This window comes from Cynocephalus volans, chromosome 3 (assembly GCF_027409185.1).
Source record: "Cynocephalus volans isolate mCynVol1 chromosome 3, mCynVol1.pri, whole genome shotgun sequence".
In the NCBI taxonomy this organism is placed as follows: Eukaryota; Metazoa; Chordata; class Mammalia; order Dermoptera; family Cynocephalidae; genus Cynocephalus; species Cynocephalus volans.
Window position 1 is genome coordinate 94,955,890 of NC_084462.1, and position 12,246 is coordinate 94,968,135.

The following is a 12,246-nucleotide window of genomic DNA, read 5'->3' on the forward strand; positions in this document are numbered from 1 at the left end:
CAGAGGATGTATGGAAAAGCGTGGGGGCCCAGGCAGAGACCTGCCACAGGGGCGGAGCCACTGCAGAGGACATCTACTAGAGCAGTGCCAAGCAGCAAAGTGGGGTCAGAGCCCCCACAGAGAGCCCTCCCAGGGAAATGTCTAGTACAGCCAATGCAGCAGGGCTGCTGCCAGGACCCTAGAACTCAGGGGCCACTGGTAACATGCAAGACAGGCCTGGAAAAGCTGCAGACACCAGCATGCCCCACAGGGCTGTGCCTGGCAGAGCTGTGGGAACAAGGCTGTCTGATACTCTGGGGGCCCACATGCCCAATTGTGCCCAGGATACAGGACTTGGAGTCAAAGAAGATTATTTTGGAGCTTTAAGACATAATGTGTACCCTGCTGGGTTTCAGACTTGTTTCGGACCTATTTCTCCTTTCTTCTGGCCTATTCCTCCCTTTTGGAATGGGAACATGTACCCAATGTCTGTTCTACCATTCTGTCTTGGAAGTAGATAAATTTGGTTCTGATTTTTACAGGTTCACAGCTGGAAGGACTTTTGCTTTTGGTCTCAAATGAGACTTTGGACTTTCAAGCTGGTGTTGGAGCAAGCTAAGACTTTTGGGACTGTTGGGATAGAATGATTATATTTTGTATGTGAGAGCGACATGAGTTTTGGGGGGCCAGGGGCGGAATGATGGAGTTTGGATGTGTTGTCCCTGCCAAAACTCATATGAAAATTTGATCTCCAATGTGACAGTGTTGGAAACTGATTGAGTCATGGGGGTGCAGATCCCTCATGAATGGATTAAAGCTCTCCCTGGGGGCAGGGGGATTAATGAGTGAGTTCTTGCTCTATTAGTTCCTGCAAGAGCTGATTGTTTAAAGGACCCTGGCACCTCTTCTCTCTCTCTCTTGCTTCCTCTTGCCATGTGATCTGCTTGTACCCACCAGCAGCCTGCCACTTTCTGCCATGAGTAGAAGCAGCCTGCAGCCCGTGCCAGATGCAACTGTCCCAGAATTGTAAGCCAAATAAACCTCTTTTCTTTATAAATTACCCAGTCTCAGGTAGTTCTGTTATAGCAACACAAAACGGACTAAAACACATGCCAAACAGGAGTTGCAGTTACATGGAGTAATTGCTCTGCACACCCCGACTCCCATCTCCCTCTGCCAGTACCCACTCTCCCCTCCGCCACCACCTGTCCCCTGCCTGAATCAGGGAAAGTGACCCTCTAGACTTTCTCACATGTAAGAGCTAAACCACTCACCACTGGCCGATCCACGGAGATTGTATTTTCAACATCCCTGTGAGGAACACAAATATGCAGCTACCTCAGTGACATCAGGAGCAAATAGGAAGCACATGGAGATTTGCTCAGGTCACATGCCTTCTCGGCAACCAGTCAGGACTAGATTCAGAGAACCCCTGGAACTAACCTCCCCCACCCCAGGAACCAGCCCTGTGTGCCCCATCCCCCACAGCCAAGCCCATGCACATGAGTTCTTGTTGGCATTGCACAGAGCTCCCCAAAGTCATGACCCAGCCACCTACCCATGGACAGTGCACTTTTTCCAGGGACAGAAATGTGAGTGGCAGAGCCTATGAACTCATCTGTGGTGGCCATGGGCCAAGGATAGGATGTGGCCTTGCTGGCTTCCTTGATCACACTAACTTAAAATTTCAATTGCTCCCAACACCTCCTATTCCTCTTCCCCACTTTATTTTTGCTCCTTATCACTTCTCCAAATCTAAAATACTATATATATTTTCCTATCTATTGTTGTTTCACACTAGAATGGTAAGCTCCATCAGGGCAGGAATTTCTTTCTGTTTAATTCACTGCTCTATCCTCAGTGCCTAGAAGAGTGCCGGGAACATAGTAGATGCTCAGTAAACATCTACAGGATGAATGCAATGAATGAATGAAGGTGATGTATCCAGTGAATCAGGAGTGAGGGAAGAGGTGCAGCCTAGTCAACATATCCCAGGACCCTGGAAGAGACTGGTCCAGGTGCCTTATACCTCCAATCTCTAGAATGGGCCGTGTGAGCTTTCAGGGACAGGTGGGGAAAGCCAGGCTGGGACTCACTCAGAGAGGTTCCTCTTTTCAGAGAAGACCCGGAGGATGAATTCCCCCTCCTGGTGGGGCTCATAGGTGGAGGGTACAATGACATACTCGCTGGGGGGCAGGCGGAAGCGCTGGGACACCTCCCGCATGTTGATGTAAGTTTTGCTCCTGGCCTTGGAGGCGTTGTACAGGAAGAAGTCCTTCTGCAGGTGCTGCTTGTTCCCGTGCATCTGGGGGACAGAAGAGCCCATGGGACCTGAGTATCTTGGGGGGATGCCCTGTCTTGATCACAGTCCCCTCCAGGATCCCTTCCCAAGTCCCTGATCACCCATTTCACAGTCTCAACCTACCTACTTCTGATTCCCAAGGTCTCAAATAGCTCAATATCCCTGGAGCTCCCCACCTTACTTCCTCTTCCTTTTCTGCTGTGATTTAGAAGTGAAGGTCAAGTCTGTCATTCCCACATGCAGGGCCACTTACCAGAACTTCTGCTCATCAACTCCAAATCCCCTCGGCTGGGAAGGACCCAACAAGGCATAGGGGCCTTGGCTGGGTTCTGAGGGAAGTGATTCCTCCATCCCAGAGTGCAGACACCCTCCGAATGTGTCTGTGTGACTCTGTGTGTGAGTATGTATTGTGCGAGCGTGAAGAGTTGAGTATAATAAGTGCATGACAGGCAGAGTGTCTGGTGGGAGGGAGAAAGTGCCCATCATGGAGGTGATAGCTATGGGTCATGCAATGCTCTGAGGCACCTGCTCTGCAGTTGATATAAGGCAGGCAAAGACTTCTATCATAGTCCTGCCCACAAACCCCCCAGGAAGCTTGTTGAGGAGCCACAGACTCGGGACCCCCAGGTAACGTTGCACACGGCTGCTGGCCGCTGCCACTGCTATACCTCTTTGGGAACCTTGAGGAAAAACAGAAAAAGATGTTTCAGGTCTGAATGAGGAAAAAGCTTGCAGAAGTGTTTGCCAGCAATTGCAGCATGAATGCAGAAGTCTGACTCTCCACAAACCTACTCCGCCAGCCGCGGCCCCACTCCACCTCCCCCACCCATGCCCCCAGTGTCTTCTGCTTGTTGCAAACACAAGTGAGCCTGATCCCAGGAGCTCGGGGTGGGGGTGGGGGGTCACTGAGTAGCAGGGAAACCAGAGGACCCTTCTGGAAGCCCCCCAAAAGTCTCCTCGCTGGGAGCTTTTTGTGTTTCCTGGGCTGGAGCTGGTCAGGGACTGCACACCTCGTAGATGGCAAAGCCGATGGTGAAGAGATTGGCCCCCAGCTTCCGGTCCTTCCGCCTGTTCTTCTGCATCAGGGCCACCAGAAAGCTGCAGATCACCTCAGAGTCATCAGGGTCGTCGTCTTCCTCCAGGAGCTTCAGACGGTACTGCGGGTTGGTCCAGAAAGTGTCTGTGCCCCCCAGAAAGGAAATGCACATTCAGATCTACCTCTCTAAGAAAGGGCAGGAAGGGAAATGAGACAGAAGAAACCTGTTCATCTCTACCCTCCTGCACCTAGGTGCTCAATTAATGTTTGTGGAAAACATGATTCAGGTATTTGTCTAATCACTGGGGGTGGTGGGTGGGATGGCAGTCTCTACCCTTATCCAGATGGAGCTGCACGGATTGGATGTGTGGTTCCTCTTCCCTCTCTGAACTTGAATTCTCAGTCTTCCGATGGCTTTACTTTCCTCACCTGCCTCTTAAATGTTGTTGGTCCCTGGCATCTGGTCCTAGGCCTCTTCTCCTTTCACCCCACCTGTCCAGCCTCCCTAAGCAATCTTACCCGCTTCCACTTTTTAGCTGCCCCTACACGCTGATGACGCCTGAGCTATATATACCAGCCTCATCCTCTCTTCTGACTCCCTCTCTTCTTTCTTTTTTTAAAAAAATTTCCTCCTACTTCCCTTCTTTCCTTGTTTTCTTCCTTTATTCCTTAGATATTTATTGGGCTCTTATAATACAACCAAGCACCGTTTTAATATGTGCATCCAATCTCTATTACAAATCTTCACTTGGATAGTCTACAGGTACCTCAGACTTTCCATGTCCCGATCTAAACTCCTCTTCCTACAACTCCACAACAAACCCCACCAAAGACAAATGCCATACCAATTTTTTTCTCTTGTGTCTTATACTGCAATGCTGACACCAACCACTCTGGTCCCTAAACTAGGAATGTCATCACCCAGTATGTTCTCCCTTAAGTCTACCCTCTCCCATCTGTGCTGCCACTGACTTGGTCTAAGCTGTCATCATCTCTGACTTGAATTACTGCAGTAGTTGCTAACTCTGTCCTCTAGGACTACCCTCCACTTTACTGACACAGTATTGTTCTGACAGTTTGCTGCTTAAAAGTTGTTGCCAGCTCCCTATTTCAAACTCCTCAGCATGGCAGTTTCCTTCTCAGCAAAATGGGGAGGATTTAAACAGATGATGGATGTCTGGAACTTAGTAGAGACTCCATAAATGATAGTCAATGTTATTCTACCTGGAGCTGGTTCTGCTTGGGCCCTTCCCCCATTGAGAGTATCTCCCACCTGGGAAGTTGCGGCAGCCTCCAGCAGAGCAGCCCCTCACCCAGCGGCCCTCATTCACGGACACTGTCCAGGTCTGGAGCTTGTCAGACTCCAGGGCATCAGCTGTGAGATTGCAGATCTCCAGCTTTGTGAAATGGTAGATGAAATCGTCGTATGACATCCTGAGAGGATGGAAGAAGAGAGACCCATATGGGAGCAAGAGGTGGGGTGGGGCTGGAAAAGGGAAGATCCAGTGCTAACAACACAAGATGAAATAATTCAGAGGATCTTGGCCAAGGTCCTAGAGGGTCCTGTCCTTCCTTTACAGGGTAAACACTGTCAATTCTGATGTGTCTACCCCAAAATATCATCATCTCTTCCAATAATGACTCAAAATTATGTGTCCTTGATGGGAGACCATGATAGAAATTCAGTTCTCCAAAAAGTTATGGAGTGCCCTACCACTGTGCACCAGGCACAGTGCTAGGTACAGGGGAAAGAGATACAATCTGGGAAAGGACAATTAGGTAGGAGATTTTAAGGGTGATGAGCATTACAAACAAGTTAACCCCAGTCCTGGAGAACTTAGGGGGGGGTCCCCAAAAACGTTTCCATTAAGCTGCAACTTGAAGGCTGAGTAGAAATGATCTGAGTGAGGGTGAGGTAGGCATTGGGAGATCAGGGTAAGTAGAACTTCCTGGGCTTAGAAAAGCCAGGGAGCACATGGGGCTGGAACACGGTGCATGGCAGAGGGGCACAGGTGAGGCAAGAGCTACGTTTTTGCTGGCCTGGTCCTGGCTCAGTTATTACCTGGACCTGGCGGCCTCCTCTCAGAACCTCATCCTTGCAGGGCCTCCAGCTGGAGAAGGAGAACAGGGCCCAGATCTCCCCAGCGCTGGAATCTGATAGCCTCTTTCTGGGGACCGAGGTCTGAGATTTCACCTCCCTGCCCCATCCCTTACCCTTCTGGGTCCTCCTGAGTCCTGGACTCACCAGAACTCTCCATCCTCTGTGACCTGGTGCTGCAGACGGGCCTTCTCATCTTTGTCCACAAAGCTCCAGTCCTTCCAGCTGGTGGGGAAAATGTAGGAATTATGGAAGGAAGAAGATGGGAAGGCCTGATGTGGGTTGGGACAGGAGGTAACAGAGAAATCTGAAGTTGAAAGAGTAGCCAATCTCCAAATTGTAGCCAGTGTGAACCACCAGAATGCTAATCTGATCTGTTACCTGCAGTGTAAAACCCAACCATTGCTTCCCACCATACTCAAAATTAAGACCAAACTCCTTCAATGGGTCTATAAGGACTTGACCCTTCTCTGGCTGAATCTTTTCTCCTGCTCACTCTCTAAGCCTTAAGAGTTGGGCTCTGGAAATAGAGAAACTGAAATTTCCACTTAATAACAGTACTAACTATGTAACTTTGGGCAAGTCACTTAACCTTTGTCAGATTCTGTTTCCTCAACTGAAAAAGGAAAACAATTGCATCGACTGCTTACAGGGCTGTGATGAGTAGAGGAAATATGCATGCAAAGCTGTCAGCATAGTGCCCATGGGATAGTAAGAAAATGTCTGCGTTACTAAGAAAAAGACCAAGTATGTAAACATCTCCTTTCTCCTGTCAGGAAATAGCCCAGCATTGAGTTTCTAAAGGCTGGGCAGTTTTTACATGCTCTTTCTCCTCAAGAGGGAGGAAATAAAGCACACTTGTGTTTCAGGCTGACTGAGGAGAATTAAAGTAACCTGGGTGTCCTTGGATCGGTAAGGGGTTGAGGAAGTGCCTGGAATCAGGGAGCACTGGAGGGGAAATGGAGATTCCTGAGATTAGAAGGAGGGACATGGCGGGAGGAGCCTCGTGGAGTGACCAAGGGTTGGGCCCTATTTGTCAACAGCCCCCGCAATGAAGCATCAGCAGCAAGTGGGTCAAGGCTGGACACCAGGCTCTGAGGGTGGAGAACATGCAAGGGTCCCTGTGGGTGACTAGAGCCAGTGGAGCAGACAACTGATGGGGCACTGAGGGTCTTCCCAGAGCAGACGCTGCTCCCTCCGGGCTTTTTCTCCTCTTCCCATCCCACTCAAACCAGGTGAGGGGCTCCCTCTTTGTGATCCTTATCACGGCATCGATCTCAATTATTACTGTGTTTATCCTTTCCTCTGGACCTTAAATCCACAGGTGCAGGACCGGTGTCTCTGTGTTCATTTCTGCATCCCCTGACAGTAGCATAGGGCCTGTCACATAGTCAGCACTGAGGAAGTAGGGATCTGTCACATGCATAAGTGCAGGAATGCGTGTGAATGTCTGCAGGAGGCTGTAAGGCACCGTATCACAGTCTATTGAGGGAAGCTGCTTGTTCACGGAACATCCCCAGTGCTGAGAACTGTACCTGCTATTTAGTAGGTGCTCAATAAACACTTGCTAAATGAATGAATGGCTGGATGAACCAGTAATTACAGTAATTACCTGGGATAAGAGGGACATGGAGGTCCATAAGCACAGAGGCTGAAGGGCCCGCCAGCCTGGTGTGGTCCTTCTCACCTCCCGAGTCCTGCTACCTCCCTCTTGAAAGTAAAAGAGGAGTCCGAGGGGCTGCGCACCACTCGGTGGAGGCCACCAGGAGCCAGTTCTGGGTGGGACTATAGAGGCTTTGTAGATGCTCTGGGACCTTCATAATAACTTCTCCATGTTTGTTATTTATATTGTCCTCAGTCTATTCCTTTCAGTGATAAGCATTAAAATTATTTCTAGGGCCCATGTGCCTTTGTATGGGGATAGCAAGGGAGAGGAAATCTCAGCACTAGCCAAGTACTTTCTAAAAACTATCACATTTACTCCTCATAACAGCCCATGAAGGTAAGCACTAATATTGTTCCTATTTCATAGATAAGGCAAGAAAGCCTCTGAGAAGGGAAGTCACTTGTCCAGTCTAGACCCCTGCATTAAGACTCTACTCCTGCCTGGGCCTAGCTCATGCTTTCTGGAATCTTTCCTTTCCAGCCGTGGGCCATTAGCAACCTCTCATTAGTCGCTGGTTTCCCTGGCTCCCCTGGCTCTGCTCCCGGCCCTTGCCTGGAGCCCACACCTGTGCCCCCTCTTCTCCTCTGTTTTTGGTTTTGAGTATGATTTTACATCAAGCATTTGTAGTGCTCAGTACCCAACCCAGCCTTGCCCTAGGCCCTGTTGCCCCCACATGAGGGGCGCCCTCACCTACCCGTCACTCCAAGAGCCGTTCCACTCCACCTGGCCCCAGGGGTTCCGCAGCCGTACCAGCTTCACTTTCTCACCTTTGAACAGGGTCTTGGGCAAAGAGAAAAGGCTCTCATACTCTGGAGCCTGTCTGGAAAGGGGATCTTCTGTCTTGCCCTGAGGGCTGGAACGGGGATGGGGAGAGTCCCTTATGTGGGGCTGTCCTGCCTGGCCCTGGCCAAAGAGACTAATCAGAAGTGTGCTGTGGAATGGCTGGATGAAGGGTCAGAGCCTTAGGACTAAGTCTGCAGGAGTTAGGGCCTGGCCATCACCTCACTATCTTCCAAGACGTGATTTTCCCGGAGAACATCCCAGCCATTATGAGCTTCAGGGGAGGAGGCAGGGCATATACAGTAGGGCTCTGCTAGCACATTAGGTGTCTGTGTGAATTAGAAAAAAGGCCCCTGACAGCTGAGGAACTATAGACAAATGTTCCCTCTAGATGCACCAATTAGAAGAAGGTGTCCCTTCCTCCAATCTGCTGCAATGGGCTGAGGCAGACTACCGCCCCTCTCTGGCCATCCTTTTGTTCAGGGCACAACTTGCTCAACTGTGTGTGACGGGCCTGACAAGGTTCCTGTCTCTGACATGACCCAGGAAAGCCCAGATATCCTAGAAGGAGCAAAACATTGTAGCTGTTTGACCTAGAGAACAGGAAACCCAAGAACACATGAAACTAACTTTGTAAAACCAACATCAACATTTTCTAGAAAATGCTGGGAAAACTGCTATCTTTAGCACTAAAACAAATATAAACTGAGCACCATCTGTGGCAAGATCCCCTTCTACCACTTTCCACAGGCCCCTCTACTCCCAGGTGCTTGGCTTGGACATTGGGCAGAATCCTGGCTAGCTTTCTAGAATTGGAGGCAAGCTCTGTAGATGGTAAAGGGGCACAGAGAGCTAAGTCCTGACTTCAGAAGCTTAACCCAATTAGGTCCCCATGCCCTGCCGAGCCCCACCAGGCTCACCTCCTCCAGACCAGTGACCGAGTAGGCATGACCTTTGACCAGCCCGCAGGCCATTCTTGTCTCATACTGAACCGGAACAATTGTCTGTGGAGCAATAATCAGACATCCCATCAGGGGCTGGGGAATGGAAGTTCTGCTGCTTGGATTTTCTGGGTTCTGCAAGAACACGGGCTACTCCACTTCCTGAAAATGTACCTCATGACCATGAGCACACTGACGCTTTAAGAGTGTCAGGAAGAGACAGCCCCAGACAAGCTGGTTACCCCAAGAAGGCTCTGTCCTGGCCACTACAGAGCAATGTGAATGCTGAGACGTGAGGTGGGTAAGAGCAGCCCTATCCCTCCTTTCTGGAACCCTTAGGGTCTTTCAAAAGAGGAAGGGGGATAGTTGGAAGCTGCCCTGGACTTCCCCTGAGCCCATCCAGGGTTGCCTATTCCTGGAAGAGAAAGGTATTAAGGGTTAGATGAAACATGTAGGTCTAAGCCTTTTTCTTTACATCTCATCATCTCCTCCACACCCACCTAGAAAACAATATTCAAGAAATCGAGAGTCACAGCACCCAGGGAGAGAGTTCTGAGGAGGCCAGAGGACATGTCTGCTCAGACATGACTGTGCCTACAAGTGCAGGGGGTGGCACTTCCATTTGCAGAAACTTCCCAGGTGCAGCCATGGGGGATCCTTGGCAGAAGATTAGGATCACCAGTGCCCACTGAGTCCTAGACAGGCTCTCCATGGCTTCAGTTTGCCTAGTAACATAAGTTTTAAGGGGAGCTTCCTAGAGCCATGCTGGGCTTTAGAATTCGTGGAGCCTTTCTCAGGGTGAGTGATGCAGGTGGGGCCAGGGCGTTTGGCATCTCAGCCTCTCCCAGATCTCAGTCCTCATATGATCCAGACCATGCTGAATAGAAAGGGAGGGGACAGGAGACACGTCATCCTCATTTCTAGACTTGAGAAGCTACTTGAAATGACTCCTTTGGCATGACTTAAGCATGTCATTCAGCCTAGCACTTCTACTGCTGGGAATCTATCCATCATGGATGCACACAAAGAGGCATCTATTGGGATGTTCATTATAGCATTTTAGAATAACAACAAAAAAAAAAAGAGAAAGAAAACAAGCTAACTTTCCAATAACAGCGTATTGGGTAAATAGATTGTAACATATCTGTACGTTTGACTACTGTGCAACTTCTGAAATATGTTATAGGAGAATACTTATTGGCACACAAAGAATATAAATCTAATTGGAAAAGCAGACTGCAGAGAGGTACCTATAGTATGACAAAATTTTTAAAATAAAAATATAGATTAAGTGTGTACATAGAAAAATCCTGGAAGGACATATGCCATATGTTAACAGTGATTATCTTTAGATCGGGAAAATATAGGTTAAATTTTCCTCTGTGTCTTTATGTATGGCTCAGTATTCCTCAGTGAGCATGTGTTACTTCTGAATGTACTAGAATATAAACTCTATGAGGGGAGAGACTTTGCTTTTTCACTAGAATAGTGAACAAAGAGGAGAGTTAGCCAGTTGTTAACTCAGTTGATTGGAGCGTGCTGCTGCTAACACCAAGGTCAAGGGGTTCAGATCCCCGAACCGGCCAGCTGCCAAGAAAAAAGGGGTTTGGGGGAGAGGATTTGCTTTGTTTGCTAGAAGAGTACCTAGTGCACAGTAGGAGCTCATCAGTAAGTGTTGAATAAATAAATCAATGATTAGAAGAGGAAAAATATTTTAAAGTAAATGAAGTCTCTCTGGTATTTCTGCCTGTTAGTTCACTATCAGGGAAACTGACTACAAAGATTCCCTCCAAATCCTGGCTTTTCCCCCTTCTTCAGGAGCCTTGGAGTGAGCAAGTTATTCCAACCCAGACCCTCAGAAAGCCCCAGGTGGGGGTCTGTGAGCAAGGCACCGGCTGCTGAGGGGAGTATGACACAAACAGGGCTGGGTCATGCAGGTTGGAGGGATAGTCAATCCCGACAGTTGGAGGCGTACACACCCGGGCTGGTCTGTCATCTGAGCCTCTGGGGTCGAGGTCTGAATCCCTGAGCAGCGAATTATCCATATTCCGCACCATCCGTGCAATCAACTCCCCCATGTTCAGACAAGGAGAGGTTCCATAGGTCATGTTCGTGCCATCCTGAGGCCCAACAGGAAGGGTCGGGGACAGCCCAGGTGAGTGAGAGAGAACAAACAAAGGAGGGTGGAAAGGGAAGGAGACAGAAAGAAGGGAGGTGACAGACAAAGGAAAAGAAGAGAGATCAATAGAACATGAATGGAGAAAAGATGGAGAAAAGTGGTAGAGAATGAAAATGTCCACCCATGGTGTTTTATGCTAACACCTTTCAAGCTTTTCCAAGCTTTCCTATCCATTGGGAATGCTGGAGAAGAAGGAGCGGAATTCAGCTTGCGTCCCTCCTCAATGGAAATTACCGAGACTGTTATACATATATATATAGCTTCCTCAGGGAAGGTCTGTCTCCCAAAACTCAGGAGGCCTGGCCATGGTCTGCCATCTCCTGTGTCAGTTCACACCACATTGTTTTACTGAGAGGGGTGAGTTTCTATCAGATAACAACACAAAGCCCATGTCCCCAGTTGCGGATATGGTCAAAGCTTGATGACTAGAAGGTTTTCTTGGGGAAATGGTGGGCTCAGGTCCATAGCCAAGAATGTGGCTAGCTTAATGGGGGTGTCCTGGGACCAAGCAGCATTGACAAGTAAGGCCTCCACTGACATAGGCCTCTGAACCCATTTCCACCTGAATTCCAGGGCTTGGAATGTCCTTACCCAATCTCTTTACTAAAAATCCCCAAGAACTCTTCTCCCTTGAGAATTTCCCAACATTCAAAGTAGAGAGCCAGTTCCCACTTTCTAGAACAAAATATTCACCCTGTTCCAGAAGAAAGCTCCGTGCCACCATTCACTGGGTAGAAGGCTTCCCAGTACTTGGCTGCTCCCTGCCCTGCTCCCCACACTCCAGACTTACATCAATGGAACAACCCATGAGGGAGCCTCTCTCAATGGCTTTCTTCATGATCTTGTACATGTCTCTGGGAGCATCCTTGATCTCGAAAAACTCTGTCACCCCTCCTGTGAAGTCCTCCATGGCCTCTGTAGTGTTCCCACCTTTTAGGGCTTCATAGGAACCATGGAGCCTTGGAGAGAGAAGACCAATCCAGTGTCACGGAGTTCCAGGAAACATGACCCATGTACCATTGCCACCAGAACTTTACTCTTGGGTCCTGTGATGTTCTGTCATCAACCCTGTGAGCTAATTGAATGGGTACAATGATTCTCTTTCTTCACAATGAAGAAATTGCACTCAAGAGGCTTAGTGACCCACCCAAGACCACAGAGAGCCAGAAGCACTGGGATTGGAATCCAGCTATACTCACTTCCTGATAGTTCTCTTTCCACTATATCCTGAACCCTGAGGTAGGCATTAAAGCCATTACTAGCTG

The 12,246-nt window shown here is 49.0% G+C and overlaps 1 protein-coding gene across 2 annotated transcripts in view; it reads right to left on the reverse strand.

Annotated features, from left to right (window-relative positions):
• The window catches only part of CAPN3 (calpain 3), a 59,418-nt gene that overhangs the window by 9,486 nt on the left and 37,686 nt on the right, over nt 1-12,246 (reverse strand). For both annotated transcript variants that reach the window (XM_063088424.1, XM_063088423.1), the window contains exons 5-14: nt 11,772-11,940; nt 10,782-10,922; nt 8,782-8,865; nt 7,776-7,861; nt 5,563-5,640; nt 4,591-4,751; nt 3,292-3,461; nt 2,950-2,961; nt 2,076-2,284; nt 1,254-1,290 (exon numbers count right to left, since the gene is read on the reverse strand). In XM_063088424.1, the coding sequence (XP_062944494.1) occupies nt 1,254-1,290; nt 2,076-2,284; nt 2,950-2,961; nt 3,292-3,461; nt 4,591-4,751; nt 5,563-5,640; nt 7,776-7,861; nt 8,782-8,865; nt 10,782-10,922; nt 11,772-11,940 (1,147 nt within the window). The remainder of the gene's footprint in view (nt 1-1,253; nt 1,291-2,075; nt 2,285-2,949; nt 2,962-3,291; nt 3,462-4,590; nt 4,752-5,562; nt 5,641-7,775; nt 7,862-8,781; nt 8,866-10,781; nt 10,923-11,771; nt 11,941-12,246) is intronic.